This window comes from Eucyclogobius newberryi, unplaced genomic scaffold (genome assembly GCF_026437365.1).
Source record: "Eucyclogobius newberryi isolate DKJ021-1_F unplaced genomic scaffold, fEucNew1.0.hap1 SCAF_5, whole genome shotgun sequence".
Classification (NCBI taxonomy): Eukaryota; Metazoa; Chordata; class Actinopteri; order Gobiiformes; family Gobiidae; genus Eucyclogobius; species Eucyclogobius newberryi.
The window spans coordinates 20,110,306-20,128,296 of record NW_027316167.1 but is presented as its reverse complement, the minus strand read 5'-3'; the positions used below and the strand labels follow the sequence as shown (position 1 = coordinate 20,128,296).

Here is a 17,991-nt window from a genome sequence, read left to right as displayed (position 1 = left end):
GGGTGGACGTGTGTGGAAGTCTCTCTGGGAGGTCAGTGTCTCTCAAACTAATAGAACAAGAACATTTTAAATAAAAAAGTGATGTACTTGCAAATGTTTGAAAACATTTTGACTACGTTTAATGCACAGTTAGAGCCTTGCTGCATTACAGGAGGAAACGCTAATAGTAGCTTATGAATGGAATCATCTGAGCCTGAGCTTGATTTTAGGCTTCATAGGCTTCTGTTAAAGTAATTAATGTAATACACGAACTGACAATTTTCAGATCTATAACACATTTGATTTTGTTTTGGATCAAACAGAGAAGTTTCAGGGCCCAAACTGGTAATATGTTGAGGCAAAATCTATTTGAAGTCAAGACATTGATTTCTTAATTTCTATTTGTTGTTCTATCCATCTTTTATGTCCCTGTAAATATATTTTTCTTCCTTGGAGCACACCTCCACTAGTCCACACGACCTCACTTCTAAATGTGGCTCCACTCCTCCTTGGTAACTTTATTTATAACTTAGACCAGACTCTCCAGAACTGTGGCTCCTTATGTAATCAAAAGTTGATTTAGTTAGAATACCTTTCTGTTTTCCAGTGATTTCCTTCACTAATCATGCATTCATGCAAACCATGCATAAATCTTTGCAGTATTGCATTGCCAAACCAAATATTTCTACATACCTTCAATATTTATTCATTTAATAGTCATCAGAGTAAGTTGGTGGTCTTTGAGACAAAAGACTGGTTTCGTGCAGTCTATCTGCCAATTTCTGAGTCATGTCTCATGCAGTGGCTTAATAGTTCAGCCTGAGTGCTACATAATTATTATGAATAATTAGCCACACACATTTACCCTGCTGTGAACATGTAGCCTATACATAATTGCCATTAGAATTGGTTTCCTCATCATTTATTGGCACGTATATAGTGTTCTGGAATGCACTTACACCTTGTTTTTAGTCAAACTATTCGCACACCACTTCATAGTATCAACACAGTGCACACAAGACTTAAATGAGAATGAGGATGCAAACTGATGGATTAGACTCTTGAAAATCTACAGTAATGTACCTTGAGACATTGTTAGGCATCCAAATGAATTTAAATGAAAAAATTTCCATTCTGGGATGCACTTAGCCAACTTCTAGAAGTTTGTTTTAGTGGATGGTGTAACTCTGCCTTTTTTCAACAAATGGCTGCAACTCTGAAACGGTTGAAAAACATTGGCTTGGACAAGATTTTGTTTGACTTTGAGGAAACAAGAGAGAAGTGAAGATAGAGAGCAGCACCTACAGATAGAAACATTAAATAGTCCTTTGCATGGAAAACATGTTGTTCCCTTTTGACCTCTTCTGACATCAACATAACATTGTTGAGGCCTATAATCATAGACATAGATTTTACACTATTCTAGGAAATGTATTGTACATGAACACATGCTGTTAATTATCTTGTAACTACACCTAGACGTTACAGGGATACAATCAAAAACCTCTTCTTACTTCTTTAGAGCATCATGAAAGCCATAGTTTTCAACAATAAATATATGAATGCATAAATATAAGATTTATTTTTATTTTTTCATTTTACTGATGCTCAAATAAATACATACATACATACATACATAAATGCTATGTTGTGGAATATAGGCATAGCAATATCATCGACAGATAGACAAGCAGATCTTCCATAAAAGTTTTATAGAGCTTTAAAAAATATGGATTGTATTGAATGCAGACATTATAAACGTGATTCGTAGATATCAGTAATATAAAAAATATGTAATCTATGAGTGAGTCGTGCACTCATGATTGGTCCTGACAGTTCCCTCAGATTCATGGGAAGCTGCATCGTGTCGCCGGATGTAAACGTGTAATTAAGAGCAGTCCGAGCAGAACTGCCCCGTGTGTGTGTGTGTGTGTATGTGTGTGTGTGTCTGTGCGTGTGTGTGTGTGTGTGTATGTGTGTGTGTGTCTGTGCGTGTGTGTGTGTGTGTGTGTGTGTATGTGTGTGTGTGTCTGTGCGTGTGTGTGTGTGTGTGTGTGTGTGTGTATGTGTGTGTGTGTCTGTGCGTGTGTGTGTGTGTGTGCACATGCTTGTGTGTGTGTGTATGTGTGTGTGTGTCTGTGCGTGTGTGTGTGTGTGTGTATGTGTGTGTGTGTCTGTGCGTGTGTGTGTGTGTGTGTGTGTGCACATGCTTGTGTGTGTGTGTGTGTGTGTGTGTGTGTGTGTGTGTGTGTGTGTGTGCGTGCTTGCATGTGTGTGTGTGGGTGTGTGTAGTGTATATACAGGTGCCTCAAATCTGAGCACATGTGTGCAGGCAGGTCAGAGCTTCCTGTGGTGGTAATTAGCTGAAACCACCCGAGTTAGTGTGTGGAATGTGACAGCAGGTATTTCAGACATGCTATGTAAGTGTGTCCATGTATCCACTCAAGCACAACACAACAAAGCGTTTATAGAAGCAAGCGTTACTGCAAAAGGCTAAACAATGAAATGGAATTTTGGACAATGTGGCATGCTGCTTCCTGATCTATTAGTACTTAATGTAAATGTTTTATGTAGTGTTTAATTTATTGTTGTTTCAAAGGCAAAACTGCTGCTATGTCTCTCTAACAAATGCATTTAATGTATTTAATGTCCTTTGCTCTTATCTTCTCTATATTTACTCGATAAAAATAATTTCTTGTTGATGAGCTCTGCCCCAGATTCTGAAAACAAATGCTCAAAAACAAAAAAGTGGTTACTATTATTAAGGTAAAGGCTATTGGTACTATAGGGGGCTCCAGGGTTAAAAATAGACCAAACTGTTTTTACTGTGGGGCCACAGTATAATCTGTGTTACATAACTTTGGGGGAAAGGCCTGAGCCTGTATGTGCAGAGGGAGCATGTGTGTGAATGCACTGGGGCTATGAGACAATCTACACTGACCATCTGCCTGACACATCGCGGTAGAGTTCACCAGTTTAAAAGTCAAGTTAAAGTATTCAGGACACTGAAAAAGCTCATAACATTCACCTTTGAGTTATTTTTACCAAAAACGTTTCACAGTAGTATAATAGAGACAGACATTATATTCATGAAGTATTAACTTAACATGCTCAAAAGTTCTGTTTTTCATTTATTTGTCAATATTTTACCTGGTAGGTCAACCAAGTTCATGTTTTCGTTCACAACCTGAGGCAGCATAAAAATAGGTGTTGACAAATATAAATACGGTGACATTTTTTGTATAATCTATTAATGCTAATCAGAAGTTATTTTTGCAAACCAACAGAAATGTGATAAAATGTCTTAGTGTGTCTTAGTTAGTTAGTTATTATCAGACAAAAAAATTTAACTTTTGAGCAATCTTTTCTTTATTAACAATATTCTTGACATTTAATTGTTGCACATCGTCTAAATAATGTTCATATTATATATAAATACATATATTTATACCCTCATTTACCATGAAGTAAGAAAAGGTTAAAACTCCACTTTGTATACCTTCATAAGATTCATAAAGTTTACGGTCAAACACACTCATGCCATCAGATGGGCAGAAGCTCATGTTAACAATTACAGACTAATCTTTCTTCCTGTAAGTGAGTGTCAGAAGGATGTTTAGGTCTCAGCAGCTGTGAAAGAGTCGCAATAAGTCACGCACCAACCAACTGTGTATCTCTTTTCAGACAGCTCACAGTTTGTTTCAAATTGTCAATGATCAGCTCAAGACATTTTCATTGAAAGATCTACTGTCAATCCTCTGTCAATAAAAACATGACAAGTTGACTAGTTTCTGTGTCAAATGGCACTGATTCAAAGTTTTGAGCTGAAAATGTAATAACCAAATCAAAAACCATGACTGGTCAACACAAAATAATTTTTTTGGATTATTATTATTATCACAAGAGTCTTGTTTTCGTTAAGGTACACTACCACACAAAGTTTTTAGTGTTTGGCCCCTGCAGGCTGGACTCATTATGGCTGATTAGTGTTTTTTGTGTGTACCAAATAAGCAACTAAGTAAGGCATGGCAGAATAATGAGAAGATGCTGTAGCAGAGACTGATGTCTACAGCTTTAGCACAGACGCTTGTTTCCGTGAACAACACGAGTCAGTGACCTGTACTACACAGCTGAGGTGAAGGATGAAGTAATGAGCATCATAAAGTATTCTTGGGGCACTGACCTTCAACCAAAGCCCTTGAAATAATGAAGTCCTCCTTTGGGATCCACATAAGTACTGAAACTACAAGATCTACAATTTACAAATTGTGGATAGCACTGGCCTTGTCTAAGAACGAGGTGTACTATTATGGAAAAGTTTAGTTTAAAATGCATATATTTGATCAGCTATAAGTAAACGAGATACTCTGTATGGTGCAAAATTGTCATCATATTTTTCTTGCGAAAACATATCAACTTACTACTTACCATGTGTGTGTGTGTGTGTATGTGTGTGAGAGCTTTTCAGTTCCCTGATCTCGAGGCTGCAGAGAACATCCAGGTTTTTAGGCTCACCCATCTTTACAGTTTAGCTTTTGATTAATTTGTATTAATTCATATTTTTTTAATTGTTTTATTTATTATCTTCACTTATTTTAGGCTCATAACTGATATGTTTTTATGTCTTAGTGTATTTCCTTACTTTATTCAAAAGGATTTTGGGCCGTAAGCTTGATCAGACTGGACAGTTTAACGTGAAAAGGAAATGAGAGAGGAGGACATGCAGTAAATTGGCAGTGCCGGGATACGAACTCATGACACTGCGGCCGACTGCACATGGAGCCTGGCATAATAATATGTGCTGCCGAGTGGTCAAGTGGTTTCAAGCTAATTACTCGACGACCGGGAAGTATATAATTTTCTATTTCCATTAAAAAAAAATATTGAGGATATTTCAGAGTTCTTAGCTTCTACCTACACATTTATTTAAAACTTATTTTAATACTTTTTATCACTTTCAGGATCTCTGAGGAGCCCTCTGCACCAGGACAAGTTGTTGGCTGCTGGGGCCTGGCTCGTGGGCCCCTGGTGCAGGTTTGTGGCCTCATCTCTCCTCTGGGCCCTGTGGCTGATGGGGCTGATGGTTCATTTGTACTCAGCCTCATGTATTTTAAAATATGTGTGTGAATGTGTGTGCGTGTGTTTACACTGACCTATGGCTTTTTTAAGGAAGTTTGGTGAAAATCAGAAACAAACAACCCGCACGTAAAGTGCTTGTTTGAAATGCGCACTTCAGTTGCACGGCCTCAGAGAACTATTAGGCCTCTCGCCAGCTTGAGGCGCGCGGGCCTAATTACAGCTACAGGCCATAAAACACCCATAATGTTCAGGCAAACTACAATGGAGTGTCTGCTGTTTCATAAATAGGACGGCGCCCTCCAGTTGGATGCAGTGAGAATTTATTTTTATATATACATTTGTGAGGGAACGAAAGGAATTTTCCCGCCAGAGGAAATGTACTTCCGCATTTATGAAGGCAAATGGTTAATTCCGCTCCAATCAAGCTTTGCCTGTCACATGACACAAATTCCACTCTAATAGCCATATTGCTAATGTAAACATATGCATCGACCTCCCTCCATTGTTCAGGAGTGGTTCTAAGATTTCAATGGTCATCTGGACACAAGGAGATGATTTATCAACTACCTTTGCTCCCTCAATTAATGCCATCTCATATAGAGCTAACAGAGTGATCTTAAAAGGTTAAAATAAGTATACTTGTGTTTTATACATAAAGTTTAGAGTTGACTTTAGACAGCTGCATTCACAGTTAGATTCAATCATACTGATTATATTTTTGTTTAACTTGTAGATAATAATAATTGCTTTGTAGTCACCATTTGGTATAGACATTATCAATTATGTCACTAGGGGGCACTACAGCACCGTGGTGTAAAATGTGTTTTCCAGCAAACAAAGCTACTAATAGACTGTTTTGCGTTCCTTTGCAAAGATATACATAAAAGTTAATTCGAATTGGGACCCCTGGGGAATGCCGTATTCCCTTCACGTGTCCCTTGAAGTTTAATAGATTCACGAGTCTTTACGAAGCCGGCCTTTTTAGAGACATCTAGTGGCGGTGTCTCGAAAAGCACCATGAGTTAAAACTGCTCTATAGTCAATTGAAATATGTAAGTTTATTCAATATTTTATCATTCAAGAAGGGAAAATAAATAGCATATTGTTTGACAGTTGACAGTTTGGGTTTGGCCCCGTTTGGCGCGTGGCGCGTGCCTCGATCATAGATCATGGATCATCTGGACACAGTCTGTGCTGGAGAGAGGCTCATGTGGGCTTCACTTGCGCGCACTGCGCAGACGCACTGGCCACATCGCTTGTAGTTTCCTTTCCTTCCACGTGGACCCTGTGATTTACCAAAACAGTCTGTTCAGTGTCAGCTGGAGCCGGAGAACGGAGCGCAGTGCAGCAAGAAGCTGAAGGGTGGATGTGCAGCTGCAAAGGAGACATGAGCTTGTAAAGAAACTGGAATATGCTGTACTATTTACGTGTTTTGAAACATAAAGGTAGGTTATCAGAAAATCAGTTACACAGTGAATCAATGCTGTTTGTAGAACGCACTATTTCGAAGCCTAGGTCTCATCAGTAGACTGAATGGAACATTCAGTTCAAGTTATTTCTGTTTTGGTGTATAATGGATGGTATTCGTTTGTTTTGGCCGCAGGCGTCATGGCACCTCGTCTGAGCTGGTCGGTTCTGTTTGGGTTGTTGTTACTCTCGTGTTTGGCTGCCCCAGGTCAATCCGGGAAACTCAGGTAAACCCCGCCCCTTTCCTACACCTCTGTGCTGTAAGGCAAGGCAAGGCAAGTTTATTTGTAGAGCACATTTCATACACAAGGCAATTCAAAGTGCTTCACAGCAGGAAAAATGCATTCAAATCACAAAGAAATTACAGAAACAGAAATACAATAAAATTAACTAAATAAAAAATTATCAATCCAACTGATTTTCTAAACTAATAAAATCACAAACAAAAGAGAAGAGTGCAAAGAAAAAATCCTTTCAGTCATATGCGCAGCTAAACAAAACTGTTTTTAGCTTAGATTTGAACATTGTCAGAGTTGAAGCCTGTCTCACATCTTCAGGAAGACTGTTCCAGATTTTAGCTGCATAAAACTGAAACGCAGATTCCCCATGTTTAGTCCTGACTCTGGGCACCAGCAGGAGGCCGGTCCCTGAGGTCCTCAGAGTCCGAGATGGTTCATATGGCACTAACATATCCAAGATGTACTTTGGTGCTAGGCCATGGAGAGACTTGTACACAAGCAGAGCTGCTTTAAAGTCTATTCTCTGAGCCACAGGGAGCCAGTGCAGAGACCTGAGAACAGGACTAATGTGATCATACTTCCTGGTTCTAGTCAGGACCCGAGCAGCAGCGTTCTGAATGTACTGCAGCTGTTTTACAGCTCGTTTGGAGAGGCCAGTGAGCAGGCCGTTACAGTAGTCTAATCTACTGGAGACAAACGCATGGATAAGTCTCTCTAAATCTGGTTTTGACACTATATTTTTGATTTTGGCAATGTTTTTTAGATGGTAAAAAGCTGCTGATGTTATTGATTTGACGTGGCTATTAAAGTTCAAGTCTGAGTCCATTATTACCCCCAGATTTCTAATTTGGTTTGTAGGTTTTAGAGCGAGGCTCTGGAGGTGACCGCTAACACTTTCTCTTTGTTTCTGTGGGCCAAAAACGATTATTTCAGTCTTGTCTGAGTTCAGCTGGAGAAAGTTGTTTTGCATCCACAAACTGATCTGTTGGATGCAGTGACAGAGTGAATCTACTGGTCCATAGTCACCTGCCGATAGTGAAACATAGATCTGAGTGTCGTCTGCATAATTGTGATAGGACACATTTTCACTGCGTATCAACTGACCTAACGGCAGCATGTAGAGGTTGAACAGAAGGGGACCCAGGACTGACCCTTGGGGCACTCCACAGATCAGGGTCATGTGGTCTGAGACACAGCTACCAATTTCAACAAAGTACTTCCTGTCTTCCAGATAGGACCTTAACCAGTTTAGGGCAGTGCCAGTGATTTTAGGGCAGTGCCAGTGATGTAGTGAAACATTAATGAGGTAGGCCATTACTCTTGTATAAACTTCTTCAGAGGTGTTCTGGTGGAATAGGAATACTAGCTACTAGCCTAACCAAAAGCCTCATTCACACATCATCCACAGTGAATGTCCAGATTGCTAGAGCACACAGCTCTGACCTCTTGCCAGGTTTGCTCTGTTCACACTTAACCTGGCATTTGTCTCTGTGATCTATCACAATGTGCTGCATCATTTAACTGAAAATGGAACTTAACTGCACAGTGTAACCTTAGAACCAAGTTTGTAACCAAAGAAATGAGCAGTGATGCTGGTCCTTTTCTGGCTTTATTCACAAATACATCTTGCCCGCATTAGACCTGGGAATTTATTGCCTGATCAAAAATGCAAATGGAAGTCAGTTCTAGCTTGATTCCCTCATGTCCCTGCTCTGGTAAAATGCCAGGTAAATGCCCAGGTCAGGCTGCATATGTGAATGCAGCTTAAGAATAGGGAAACTCTTGTTTATAGATGCTTAATAGTTATTTCCTAGACATTATTATCTTGACATCTCTACATTAATTTACACTATTTGTTGTTGGTGATTAATTGTTCTGAAATGTTAAATAGGGACGAAGAAACTTCTACAGGCAAATTAGCAAATCCTTTCCAATCTGGAGATGAGAGCCACAGGTAAAACATAAATCCTCATGTATTTTCTATACTAATACAACTCACTAAACTCTTTTTAACCTTAGTGGACTTTGATTGTGGGGACGTAGCTTGGACTAAGCACTGACAAGATTGCAGGACTGTGTATTTGTCTCCCTTTAGAATGATAAGGAAACTTGACATCATTCCTTTATTCTTTTCCTGTTCTGTCTCGTGACCATGAGACTGCTTTCTTGTAACATTTTGGTTCATTGCAAGTTCACATTTTTAGATTGTCACAAACACATCTTTCTCACAGGCTGCACATCTTTCTCACAGGCTGCTCCAAAGTTACATTGTCTCCATTTTGAACGCGGAGGAGAGCCAGAGTAGACCAGAGATTAACTCCAGGGAACAAGGTAAAACTAATCAAACTTAAACTTAGATGTTATGCTCTTCTAAGCTTCTAAACTGCTTTGAAGTCATAATCTCTAGCCTTATTAGTAGACTTCATAATTATAACTTGTACATACATTTTTACCATGTTATGACTTGTAAACTTCCTGTGTCCAGAGGTTTTCTTTCTTTTCCGTCTCCACGACTATGACCAAAGCGGATTCCTGGATGGATTGGAGATGATACGATTGCTTTCAGATTACAATGCCTTTTATAGACCTGATGTTTATCATTATAATGAGGTAAAATATCTGTTTTGAGTTGTTTTTTCATAGCTGTAAAGTTGATTACATCCAATCTGCTTTATAGGTAGTGTCTTTAGTGGACTTTTTACTGCAAACTCAGGATCGAAATCACGATGGCCTCTTCACTCCATCTGAGCTACTCTCTCCTCCATTACTTCAAGAACAGGTAATGCTCTGGGACAAAACCTATACAATGCTGCAATACTTTAATACAATAATCTTTCTATTATTTTCTTTTACAATATTAAGCAAGAGGAATCTGTAAAGGACCACAATGAGCAGAGCGAAACCATGGCGCCCCCTGTGCATCAAGGACAACCAGAAATGTAAAGACTTCAGATGTCAATTTCCAGTTGGCCATTTATTTGGATTTAATGCTTTGAAATGTAATTGTATTTGTTTTAATGTTGGCCTATTTTTACCGAGAATGTTATATTTGGGCCATTTCTCACTTTGGAGAACTTTCATATTTGCACACCAGAATGTTTGAAAGGAATGCTGTAATGTATCCTACAAACATTTGTAAACTGTAAAAACAAAATACGTACAATTCCTATTCATTTGTGCATTGGTTGTTATTTTGGGGGTTGTGACTAAAACAGTTTTGGAACCACTGGCCAAAAACATGATTTATAAGCCTAGGCCAGAGCTTCTCAAAGTGTGGGGCGTGCCCGTTTGGAGGGGTGCAGAGCCGTGCCAACGGGGTGCAAGACATCTGGAGAAATGTGCCCACATTACGCGTGGCAGACGTGTTTTAGCAACAGAAAAACTCCCAGTGCCAACACGTGGTTCATCTCTAAATACGAGAGAGCAGCAGAGGAGTGGGTCAGCCTGCATCTGTGCCGCCTCATACATTTTTACCTCTGTCCCTCCTCTGTTTCCCCTCCTCGGTCCCTTCTCTGTCCCTCCTCTGTCTCCCCTCCTCGGTCCCTCCTCTGTCTCTCCTCTGTCCCTCCTCTGTTTCCCCTCCTCTGTCTCCCCTCCTCTGTCCCTCCTCTGTCCCTTCTCTGTCTCTTCTCTGTCCTTCCTGTTTCCCCTCCTCTGTCTCCCCTCCTCGGTCCCTTCTCTGTCCCTCCTCTGTCTCCCCTCCTCGGTCCCTCCTCTGTTTCCCCTCCTCTGTCTCCCCTCCTCTGTCCCTCCTCTATCTCTTCTCTGTCTCTTAGTCCCTCCTCTGTCCCTCCTCTGTCTCTTAGTCCCTCCTCTGTCCCTCCTCTGTCTCTCCTCTGTCCCTCCTCCTCTGTTTCCCCTCCTCTGTCTCCCCTCCTCTGTCCCTCCTCTGTCTCTTCTCTGTCTCTTAGTCCCTCCTCTGTCCCTCCTCTGTCTCTTAGTCCCTCCTCTGTCCCTCCTCTGTCTCTCCTCTGTCCCTCCTCCTCTGTCTCCCCTCCTCTGTCCCTCCTCTGCCCCTCCTCTGTCTCTCCTCTGTCCCTCCTCCTCTGTCTCCCCTCCTCTGTCCCTCCTCTGCCCCTCCTCTGTCTCTTCTCTGTCTCTCCTCTGTCCCTCCTCTGTCCCTCCTCTGCCCCTCCTCTGTCTCTTCTCTGTCTCTCCTCTGTCCCTCCTCTGTCCCTACTCCTCTGTCCATACAAGAAAAGACACAAAATAAAGTAAGCTACGGTTAACAGTAAAAACAGAAAAAACATGGTGAAAGTTATTTAAAAAACAAAAACCTCAATAACTCAATATATAATATAAAGGAATGTATTGAAAAATGTTAAATGTTTATTTTATATGGAAAACAGTTATGCTAATGTAATAAGCTAGTAACAGTGATTATACGGAGAAAATTGTAATTATTCTTCATTTGTTTTTGCTTAGCTCTGACGTTGGTTGAATGACACGGAACGGAAACAATAAAAACTCATTTAACCATCAGTTCCCTTTATAAATCTAACATTTGAACTTGCTCTGTTACTGTCATGCGACAAATGCGAAAATAATGCGTTTTTTTCTGCTTTGATCCCTTTGAAGAAGAAGCAGAGGCGGTAATGTAACACTTTGATACAATGTAACGCTGCGTCTTCTCCTTTAAACCCCGTATTTACAGCAGTGAAGCGCTGATTCGACACTTTCCCAGAGTGACGTGGATACTTTTTTTAAATGTTCCAAGCGTGCCAGAAAAAGTTTGTGAAGTTCTGGCCAGGCAACACCAACGGTGATGTACTGTGACGGTTGCTATGCTACAGAGTAACAACAAAGAGGATGGCGGCACACAGGCAGAACGCAGGTTTGTAAATGTGATTTAAAACATTTTGACGGTATAACGTAATAAGTTCATATTTTCTGTTTCTACTCCAGAGGCTATGGCGTCAGACCTCCACAAGAAGATTAAAGTGGCTTTTGAAGCTTTTGACTACGAAGGAAACAACACTGTGGATGTTAGGTGAAACATGCTAAACTAAAGTTTTACGTTAACTTTAAGTTATATCTAACCTTAATGTATTATTGTAGAACATGATACAGTTGTAGTCATCTGGACAACAAAAACAACAGAATCCAGATGACTACAACCGAATCTTTTTCTACAATGGAACACTCCTGGACGATAACACCGACGTGTTAAATGTATTATTAATCATACTATGTCACTTTTTTCTCTCTCATGTATGATTTTAGAGAGATAGGTACCATTATATTTTTCCTGGGATGCTTCCCCTGTCAAGCTGATCTTCATGATTTTATAGCTCAGGTAAAATACACATTAAACACAGAATCATTTAAAAGTTAAATGATGCTCCCTAATCCCTAAATTGCACGCTATTCCAGATGTAAATACGCCAATTTCCTTGCTATGTACACATAAACTTTGTGAGATATGTAATTACTGCATCATTGTCTTGTAACCAGGTAGAGGAGGACCACACCGGTTACATCCATCTGGGGAAATTTCTTCCTGTCATGACAACCGTTTTATTGGAGAACAAGTGCTTACATTGTTGTTTATAATAAGATATATTGTTCATACAGCACAACTCATACAAATATTTGTATGTTCTTTTTGTGTGCTCTTCCAATAGGTTCCCTCCAATCTCAGAGGAAAAATTTCTTCAAGCGTTTGAGGTCAAGAGCTGCATATGTGTCTTTCCTATTTGAACTGCCAGACAGATGTTCTAATCTAAAGTGTAGTTGTCCCACACTGTGTTTTGTCAGGTTTTGGACAAAGAGAAGAAAGGTTACTTGGAACCAGAAGAGTTAACAAAATATATGATGCAGGAAGGTAAATATGGCCCCTTTCCCTTTGTAAACAAATTAGTCTCATTGAGAAAGTATGCAAATGATCCTACAAGCATTTTGAATGTTGACTCGCACAGGTGAGGTTTTTACGCAGGAGGAGATGGATGAAATGTTGACAGCGCTAACTGACCAAAAGAACAACGTCGTCTATTACAAAGACCTGGTCGATCAATTGATCATAGACTGTGACATATAGATTTTGTATCATACAGCCTTATATGGTAGACCAGTTATATTGTGTATTATTTTGTATTTTAAACCATTTTGAACAAACCTATCACCGTTTGCATTTTATCTTAAACTGTTTTAACTTTGATTGGGGCAAAACAAATGTTCTTTTACTGCATCAGGTTTACATGCATGAAGCAATTAAAAAAATGAGCAGAACTGACTGATATGGCTTATCTAAGGCTATAATGATAGCAAATGGTACTGATTTTCAAAACCCTAACCCTAAGCGTTATACATGTTACAGTATAACTATGTAAAAACTACCTTTATGAAAATAATCTCAAGTAAGCAAATTTGTCCTGACACACCCAAATAATCTCAGCACAAGTCAATGAAAAAAGTGATGGAAAATTACATGATTTCTCATTGGTTTATCACACACACAAATTTACTAGGGTTTTGGATAAATAAATAAACAAACCACAAAAAATGACAATACACACATACAGGAATGTAAGATTTCCACAATCAGAAGTATCATTGATCAGAGTCTAGTCCCTTCACCTACATGGCTCATAGAAACAGGAAAATGCATTTCATACACGTCATATCTCTGCAAGGTTTTGCAGCATATTTTTTGTGTTCTCCATTATCAAAGAAATCTGGAGAAACTAGTACAACTTAAAGCCATATCCACTGAAACATTTGGTCCAGAGTAAAAACAAAATTGATCTGGCATAAAAGAAGAGCAGGAGGTAGAGTTGACATATCCAGCTACCAAGAGTGGCATTTCAAAATAGTTTTTGGATTATTGCACAGCAGTACATCATACCTAATGTACTTTGAAAGAACAAAAGATACAAATGTGTTTCCACAAAACAGGAAGAACAGGAGCCGATTTCTTTATGCTGACCGAATTGAGTTTCCCCACGTCACCTTTAACAAAAAGCTAATAACTGGAGTTAAAAGAAAAAAAATCTAATCAAATAGTAATTTATGTCTGCATAGTGGTTTAAATATGAAGAAGAAAAAAAATTCTGCTAACTTTGATGCCACATTGATGCATTACTACAGGTATTGTTTTAGGTCTTCCTCTTACCTCTCAGACCCAAGGCAATAGTGATGTTATAAGGCAAGACACGTTTCAAGTGACAGAGTTGCTGTAAAAGGGTTGCCCTGATTATACCACAAGAGAATTAACCTAACTCTCTGCATTAATGCTTACTGTTCAGAAGTTACCAACGTCACATTCAGTATTTGCAGCAGTGAAATTTGCATTTCGAGTCTCCAAAATCACACTACACCTTTCAACACTAGATTTGCAGAACCAGGCCAGCAGCAGAGATGTTGTCGCCTCCACCTGCCGTTTGGTAAACCTCGGTACAAACCAACACAGGTGCCACACAGACCTCATAGTCGTGTTCCTGCCAGCAGCTCACCGGCCGGCTTTCTTGAAGTGGGATACGCTGACTGCCTTCCTGTCTGCTAACTGAGAACGAGTCATCCATGATTAGTCTGGCCTTGCTAAGGTCAATATCATTAGATCCACAAACATGGCGGTTGGCAGTGAGTGAGGCTTTGGCGGTGGCTGACATCGTGTTCTTCCACTGGGACCCGTGTGTCACGATCATGGCTTGAAAGGCCAGCGTGTGAACATGAAGTCGAGTTAGTGGCTTGACTGTAGTTTGGTTGTTTTCGGTCATTACTGCGTGTTTGTAGCGCAGGTTCAGAATGCGGTAGACTTCCCTCATCTGGTCTAAGACGGTGGCTACACGAGGATTTGGATCTGATAATACAGTGATGATGGATCCTTTAAGTAGGCTGAGCAAGTTTGGAAGCTCTTGTTCATTCATCCCTAACGAATCAGCCTACAAACAAGAAGGAAAAACCATTAAGTCAAACTTCATGCACTTAATTTGATGGGTTACTGACAATGAATACATACATAAGGTATGACATAATGAAGGAGGTCTTCCATGATACTTTCTTCAACAAAACTGGCCATTTCAAAGTGAGTACCAAGTTTGGCTGATGATGAGGATATAAGATCCGACAGACGAGATAGGAGCGCATCACGTTCACCTGAATCAGAGAATTATAAAAATGTATCAACAAAGAGAAGATAAAATTAAGCATTTTACAAGAAATTTGTAGTTCCTTTACCTGTTTGGAAGGGGTAACTATCCATCATCTGTAGCCCACCAACTACAAGCAGATCTGCCTTGAAATGTGTTAATTTCTTAGCAAATTCTTCCATAGAGTCCAGGTATGGGTTATGATCGTCACTGTGAATAATGTATCTAGACCACAATAACAAGAGTCAAAACTTTGTTGACATTTCACAGTTAGCATGAATAAGCATTTGGAGTAAGGCTACTGTACCTATTAGCCCTTCGTGAGATGTATGATCCCCAAGAGGCACCCATTGGATATTCCAAGATTAGATGAATATCTGGCTCTTCAAGTACTTTTCCTGCCACTAAAAATAAAAGTAAATATAAACAAAGAGTGACTCATGTCAAATGACATTTAAAGCAAGTACAGAAAAAACAATCTGCATTGTATTCAAATGTAAAGAAAGCAGTAGGTGTGTGTTTGTACCTGTGATATGCTCAGACAGGACATCAGTAAAGTCTGGGCTGAAGCTTCCCCCGAGCAACACATCACATCCCTCTTTTGCCAAGCGACCAGCCATTACTGGGGCATTACCACCCACTGACCATCTGTTACCGGGCATGTCACGGGACGCTTCAACCAACTCACTGAAGAGTGTGTCATTTAACATAAAGCGCCTGCACAAGCAAACAGCAAGATAATCATGGCCAAGCAGGACAAACCGGTTTTAAACAAAGTATTTGCAGCATTCTAGGTTGATGTGTGTACACCCAGGTGTACACACATCTAGGTTGATGTGTGTACACCTGAATATGACCACGTTTTAATGTGATTATAGCTCTAGTCTATTATTTATTTATTAGTCTATTGCATATTATTCTGTAAACTCACAGCTGTGGCCTATCGTTCTGTGGTGTTGCTGATTTCAAGAATCAGACTTTGATCTTTAAACTACTTACTCTGCAGCAGCTCCAGGTGCAAAGAAATAAGCAAAGCTCTGAGCGAGTTGCTCGGTGTTTTCCAACAAGTCATGATGCAGGGGTTGGTCAGAAGGAATTAGACCAATCTTATTTAGCAACGACACTCCATCCACCAGTAAATCTGCACAGCCCCCAAAACCTGGGGTAGAACAGATCATGTAAAAACAAAAGCACAAATAGAGGAAGGTACCAGGCCAGTAGAGCTGAGATGCAAGCGTGCTAGCTACAAGATACTTGCTGTGTCATGGGCAACATGAGATGTGTGAGTGCCTATAGCCTGTACAAGTGCTGATTTAGCTTCAGCTGCTGGTTTAAATATCTCAAATGTACTCCTTTTAGCTCTAGGAAAACCTGTATACACCTGCAAAACATATGAAGCTTGTTTCCTATCCGAAAAAAAAACATTTCAAGAGTAAAATCACTAATGTAACAACTAACAATGACGTAATATAAATTTGTCTCAGATAAGTAACACAAAATGAAATGATTAAGAAATGTTGAGCAGATTAAGGTTTTAGACACAACATTTACCCCTGAAATGCTGTAGTGCTTTAGTCGACTAGTTGATTAATTGGTAGATGGTGTCTTAGTTGGCCAGACATTTTATTTAAGTTAAAATGGTGTATGTTTACAACTGCAGAGAGGAAAATGCATGGAGAAAGAAGGTTTAATCTGCCCTTTTCACTTAGGAGGGTGGTTTACTCTAATACTTTTGAGAACTTCAGCCAGCGCCATGCCACGCCCATTTTAACCAATTAATCGATGTGCAGGGCATGTTTCGACCAAGAATGTCTCTGGTCGACTACTAGCCTCCATAATGGCAGTAGTTCTTCATTACAGAGGTGGGCTCTCTGGACAGTTTGTTCCAGCAGGTCAGTGATTAGATTCTTCCTCTCGCACAGCTAACAGGCAGTGGTTTGGTTTGGCCATGGCAACTGTACTTTAACATTTTCTCATCTGTCTGAAAACCATGGATACCACAATTCGATTATACACACGCGCTTACATTAGCTTCTTGTTTCTCTAGTTATAGGGGAATTCTTTAATTATTAGCTAGCTATTACATGTTCCCCAAAAATGCGCTTTATGGAGAAAAAAAAAAATTGAATATGACTTTCTGTGGCTTGTCGCCTTTGAGTCGTGGTCTGACGGGTTCGCACGGCACATGCACTCACCGATGGCTACTTTAGGTCTGGCTACATTGTCGATACCGACTTTGCGTTCAGCGCGCAGTAAAGAGGACAAAACCGTGTCCATCCGGTCATCCAGCCCCGTGCGATCCGATGAGCGGAGCCAGAACGCCAAAAACACAACGAATAAGGACAGCACGGGTCCATATTTAACCCAGGAGACCCTTCCTCCTCCCTCCATAGTTCGGTTTGACTGTGTCTCGCTGTGGTTCCGTGAATACGAGGCAGCAGCTCCACCAATGGGGAGGCAGCAGCTCCACCAATGGGAAGGCAGCTCGAGAAAGAGGCGTTCGTTTTCATTTGTGCGTGTCCCGGCTCAAGGCACAAAAATCAACATGTTTACAAAATAATATGTTTACATGCTTTTGATTTGTACAACAGCTCAATCGGGCATGTTAATTATCTGGTGCGTGTAATTCAATAATAGGGATAACGTTATGTGACCAAGTTTTGTCCGTGTCGAGATCTCAATTTGATGCCACCTTGAGAGTTTCAGGGACAGGCCAATCAAGCGCACCTATTTTACAGACATCAAGGCGGAAATTGGTAAAAAGCATATTTACGAATGTTTCCAAACAAAACATTTGCCTGAAAATGTCAGATTTTCTGTGTGTGTGAACTCGAAGTAGTGTGTTGTTTAGGAAGCACTTAAAGGAATAGTGACTTATAGCTGCAAAATATCAAGCCTTGTGAGACTTTTTGCCTTGGATATTGTTTTTGACTGGAGTTTTGCTAATTTATGCTGATCTTTGCTCTTCGAATAGGGAAGTTTGCTGAACTGGACTAAATCTAAAACTGTACTGTTGTGACATTTGACTGTACTGTATTGTCACACACAAGTCTAGAGGGAGTTTGGGGTCCTATAATAATGTCAAAATCCATCAGTGGAATCCAGAATGATAGAAAAAGAACCAATTATATGGAGAAAAA

The 17,991-nt window shown here is 40.1% G+C and overlaps 3 protein-coding genes across 3 annotated transcripts; 2 read left to right on the top strand and 1 right to left on the bottom strand.

Moving 5' to 3' along the window:
• The first annotated feature begins 6,316 nt into the window (after nucleotides 1-6,316).
• Nucleotides 6,317-9,872, top strand: cgref1 (cell growth regulator with EF-hand domain 1). Its single transcript, XM_072465158.1, has 7 exons — nucleotides 6,317-6,503; nucleotides 6,662-6,752; nucleotides 8,656-8,718; nucleotides 9,016-9,095; nucleotides 9,250-9,374; nucleotides 9,442-9,543; nucleotides 9,627-9,872. Exons 1-7 carry the CDS (start codon nucleotides 6,470-6,472, stop codon nucleotides 9,705-9,707), a joined length of 576 nt encoding a protein of 191 aa, XP_072321259.1. The 5' UTR covers nucleotides 6,317-6,469; the 3' UTR covers nucleotides 9,708-9,872.
• A 1,641-nt stretch (nucleotides 9,873-11,513) lies between these two features.
• efcab2 (EF-hand calcium binding domain 2) lies at nucleotides 11,514-12,879 on the top strand. Its single transcript, XM_072465229.1, has 7 exons — nucleotides 11,514-11,598; nucleotides 11,670-11,754; nucleotides 11,988-12,060; nucleotides 12,219-12,295; nucleotides 12,389-12,431; nucleotides 12,522-12,588; nucleotides 12,683-12,879. Exons 1-7 carry the CDS (start codon nucleotides 11,574-11,576, stop codon nucleotides 12,799-12,801), a joined length of 489 nt encoding a protein of 162 aa, XP_072321330.1. The 5' UTR covers nucleotides 11,514-11,573; the 3' UTR covers nucleotides 12,802-12,879.
• A 411-nt stretch (nucleotides 12,880-13,290) lies between these two features.
• On the bottom strand, nucleotides 13,291-17,276 carry adpgk2 (ADP-dependent glucokinase 2). Its single transcript, XM_072465116.1, has 7 exons — nucleotides 17,047-17,276; nucleotides 15,851-16,010; nucleotides 15,378-15,568; nucleotides 15,159-15,255; nucleotides 14,940-15,076; nucleotides 14,722-14,858; nucleotides 13,291-14,644 (listed from the first exon to the last, which is right to left on the bottom strand). Exons 1-7 carry the CDS (start codon nucleotides 17,240-17,242, stop codon nucleotides 14,090-14,092), a joined length of 1,473 nt encoding a protein of 490 aa, XP_072321217.1. The 5' UTR covers nucleotides 17,243-17,276; the 3' UTR covers nucleotides 13,291-14,089.
• Between the last annotated feature and the right edge of the window lie 715 nt (nucleotides 17,277-17,991).

What these genes read in the sequence shown, in the direction of transcription:
- cgref1 (XM_072465158.1), top strand. Translation starts at nt 6,470, where the DNA reads ATGCTGTACTATTTACGTGTTTTGAAACATAAAG. An exon ending in ATGTTTATCATTATAATGAG is followed by an intron (nt 9,375 to 9,441) that starts GTAAAATATCTG and finishes TCTGCTTTATAG; the next exon opens with GTAGTGTCTTTAGTGGACTT. An exon ending in CTCCATTACTTCAAGAACAG is followed by an intron (nt 9,544 to 9,626) that starts GTAATGCTCTGG and finishes TACAATATTAAG; the next exon opens with CAAGAGGAATCTGTAAAGGA.
- adpgk2 (XM_072465116.1), bottom strand. Translation starts at nt 17,242, where the DNA reads ATGGAGGGAGGAGGAAGGGTCTCCTGGGTTAAATATGGACCCGTGCTG. An exon ending in ATCTCACGAAGGGCTAATAG is followed by an intron (nt 15,077 to 15,158) that starts GTACAGTAGCCT and finishes ATTGTGGTCTAG; the next exon opens with ATACATTATTCACAGTGACG. An exon ending in TAGTTACCCCTTCCAAACAG is followed by an intron (nt 14,859 to 14,939) that starts GTAAAGGAACTA and finishes TCTCTGATTCAG; the next exon opens with GTGAACGTGATGCGCTCCTA.
- efcab2 (XM_072465229.1), top strand. Translation starts at nt 11,574, where the DNA reads ATGGCGGCACACAGGCAGAACGCAG. An exon ending in GGCACACAGGCAGAACGCAG is followed by an intron (nt 11,599 to 11,669) that starts GTTTGTAAATGT and finishes TTTCTACTCCAG; the next exon opens with AGGCTATGGCGTCAGACCTC. An exon ending in ACCGTTTTATTGGAGAACAA is followed by an intron (nt 12,296 to 12,388) that starts GTGCTTACATTG and finishes CTCTTCCAATAG; the next exon opens with GTTCCCTCCAATCTCAGAGG.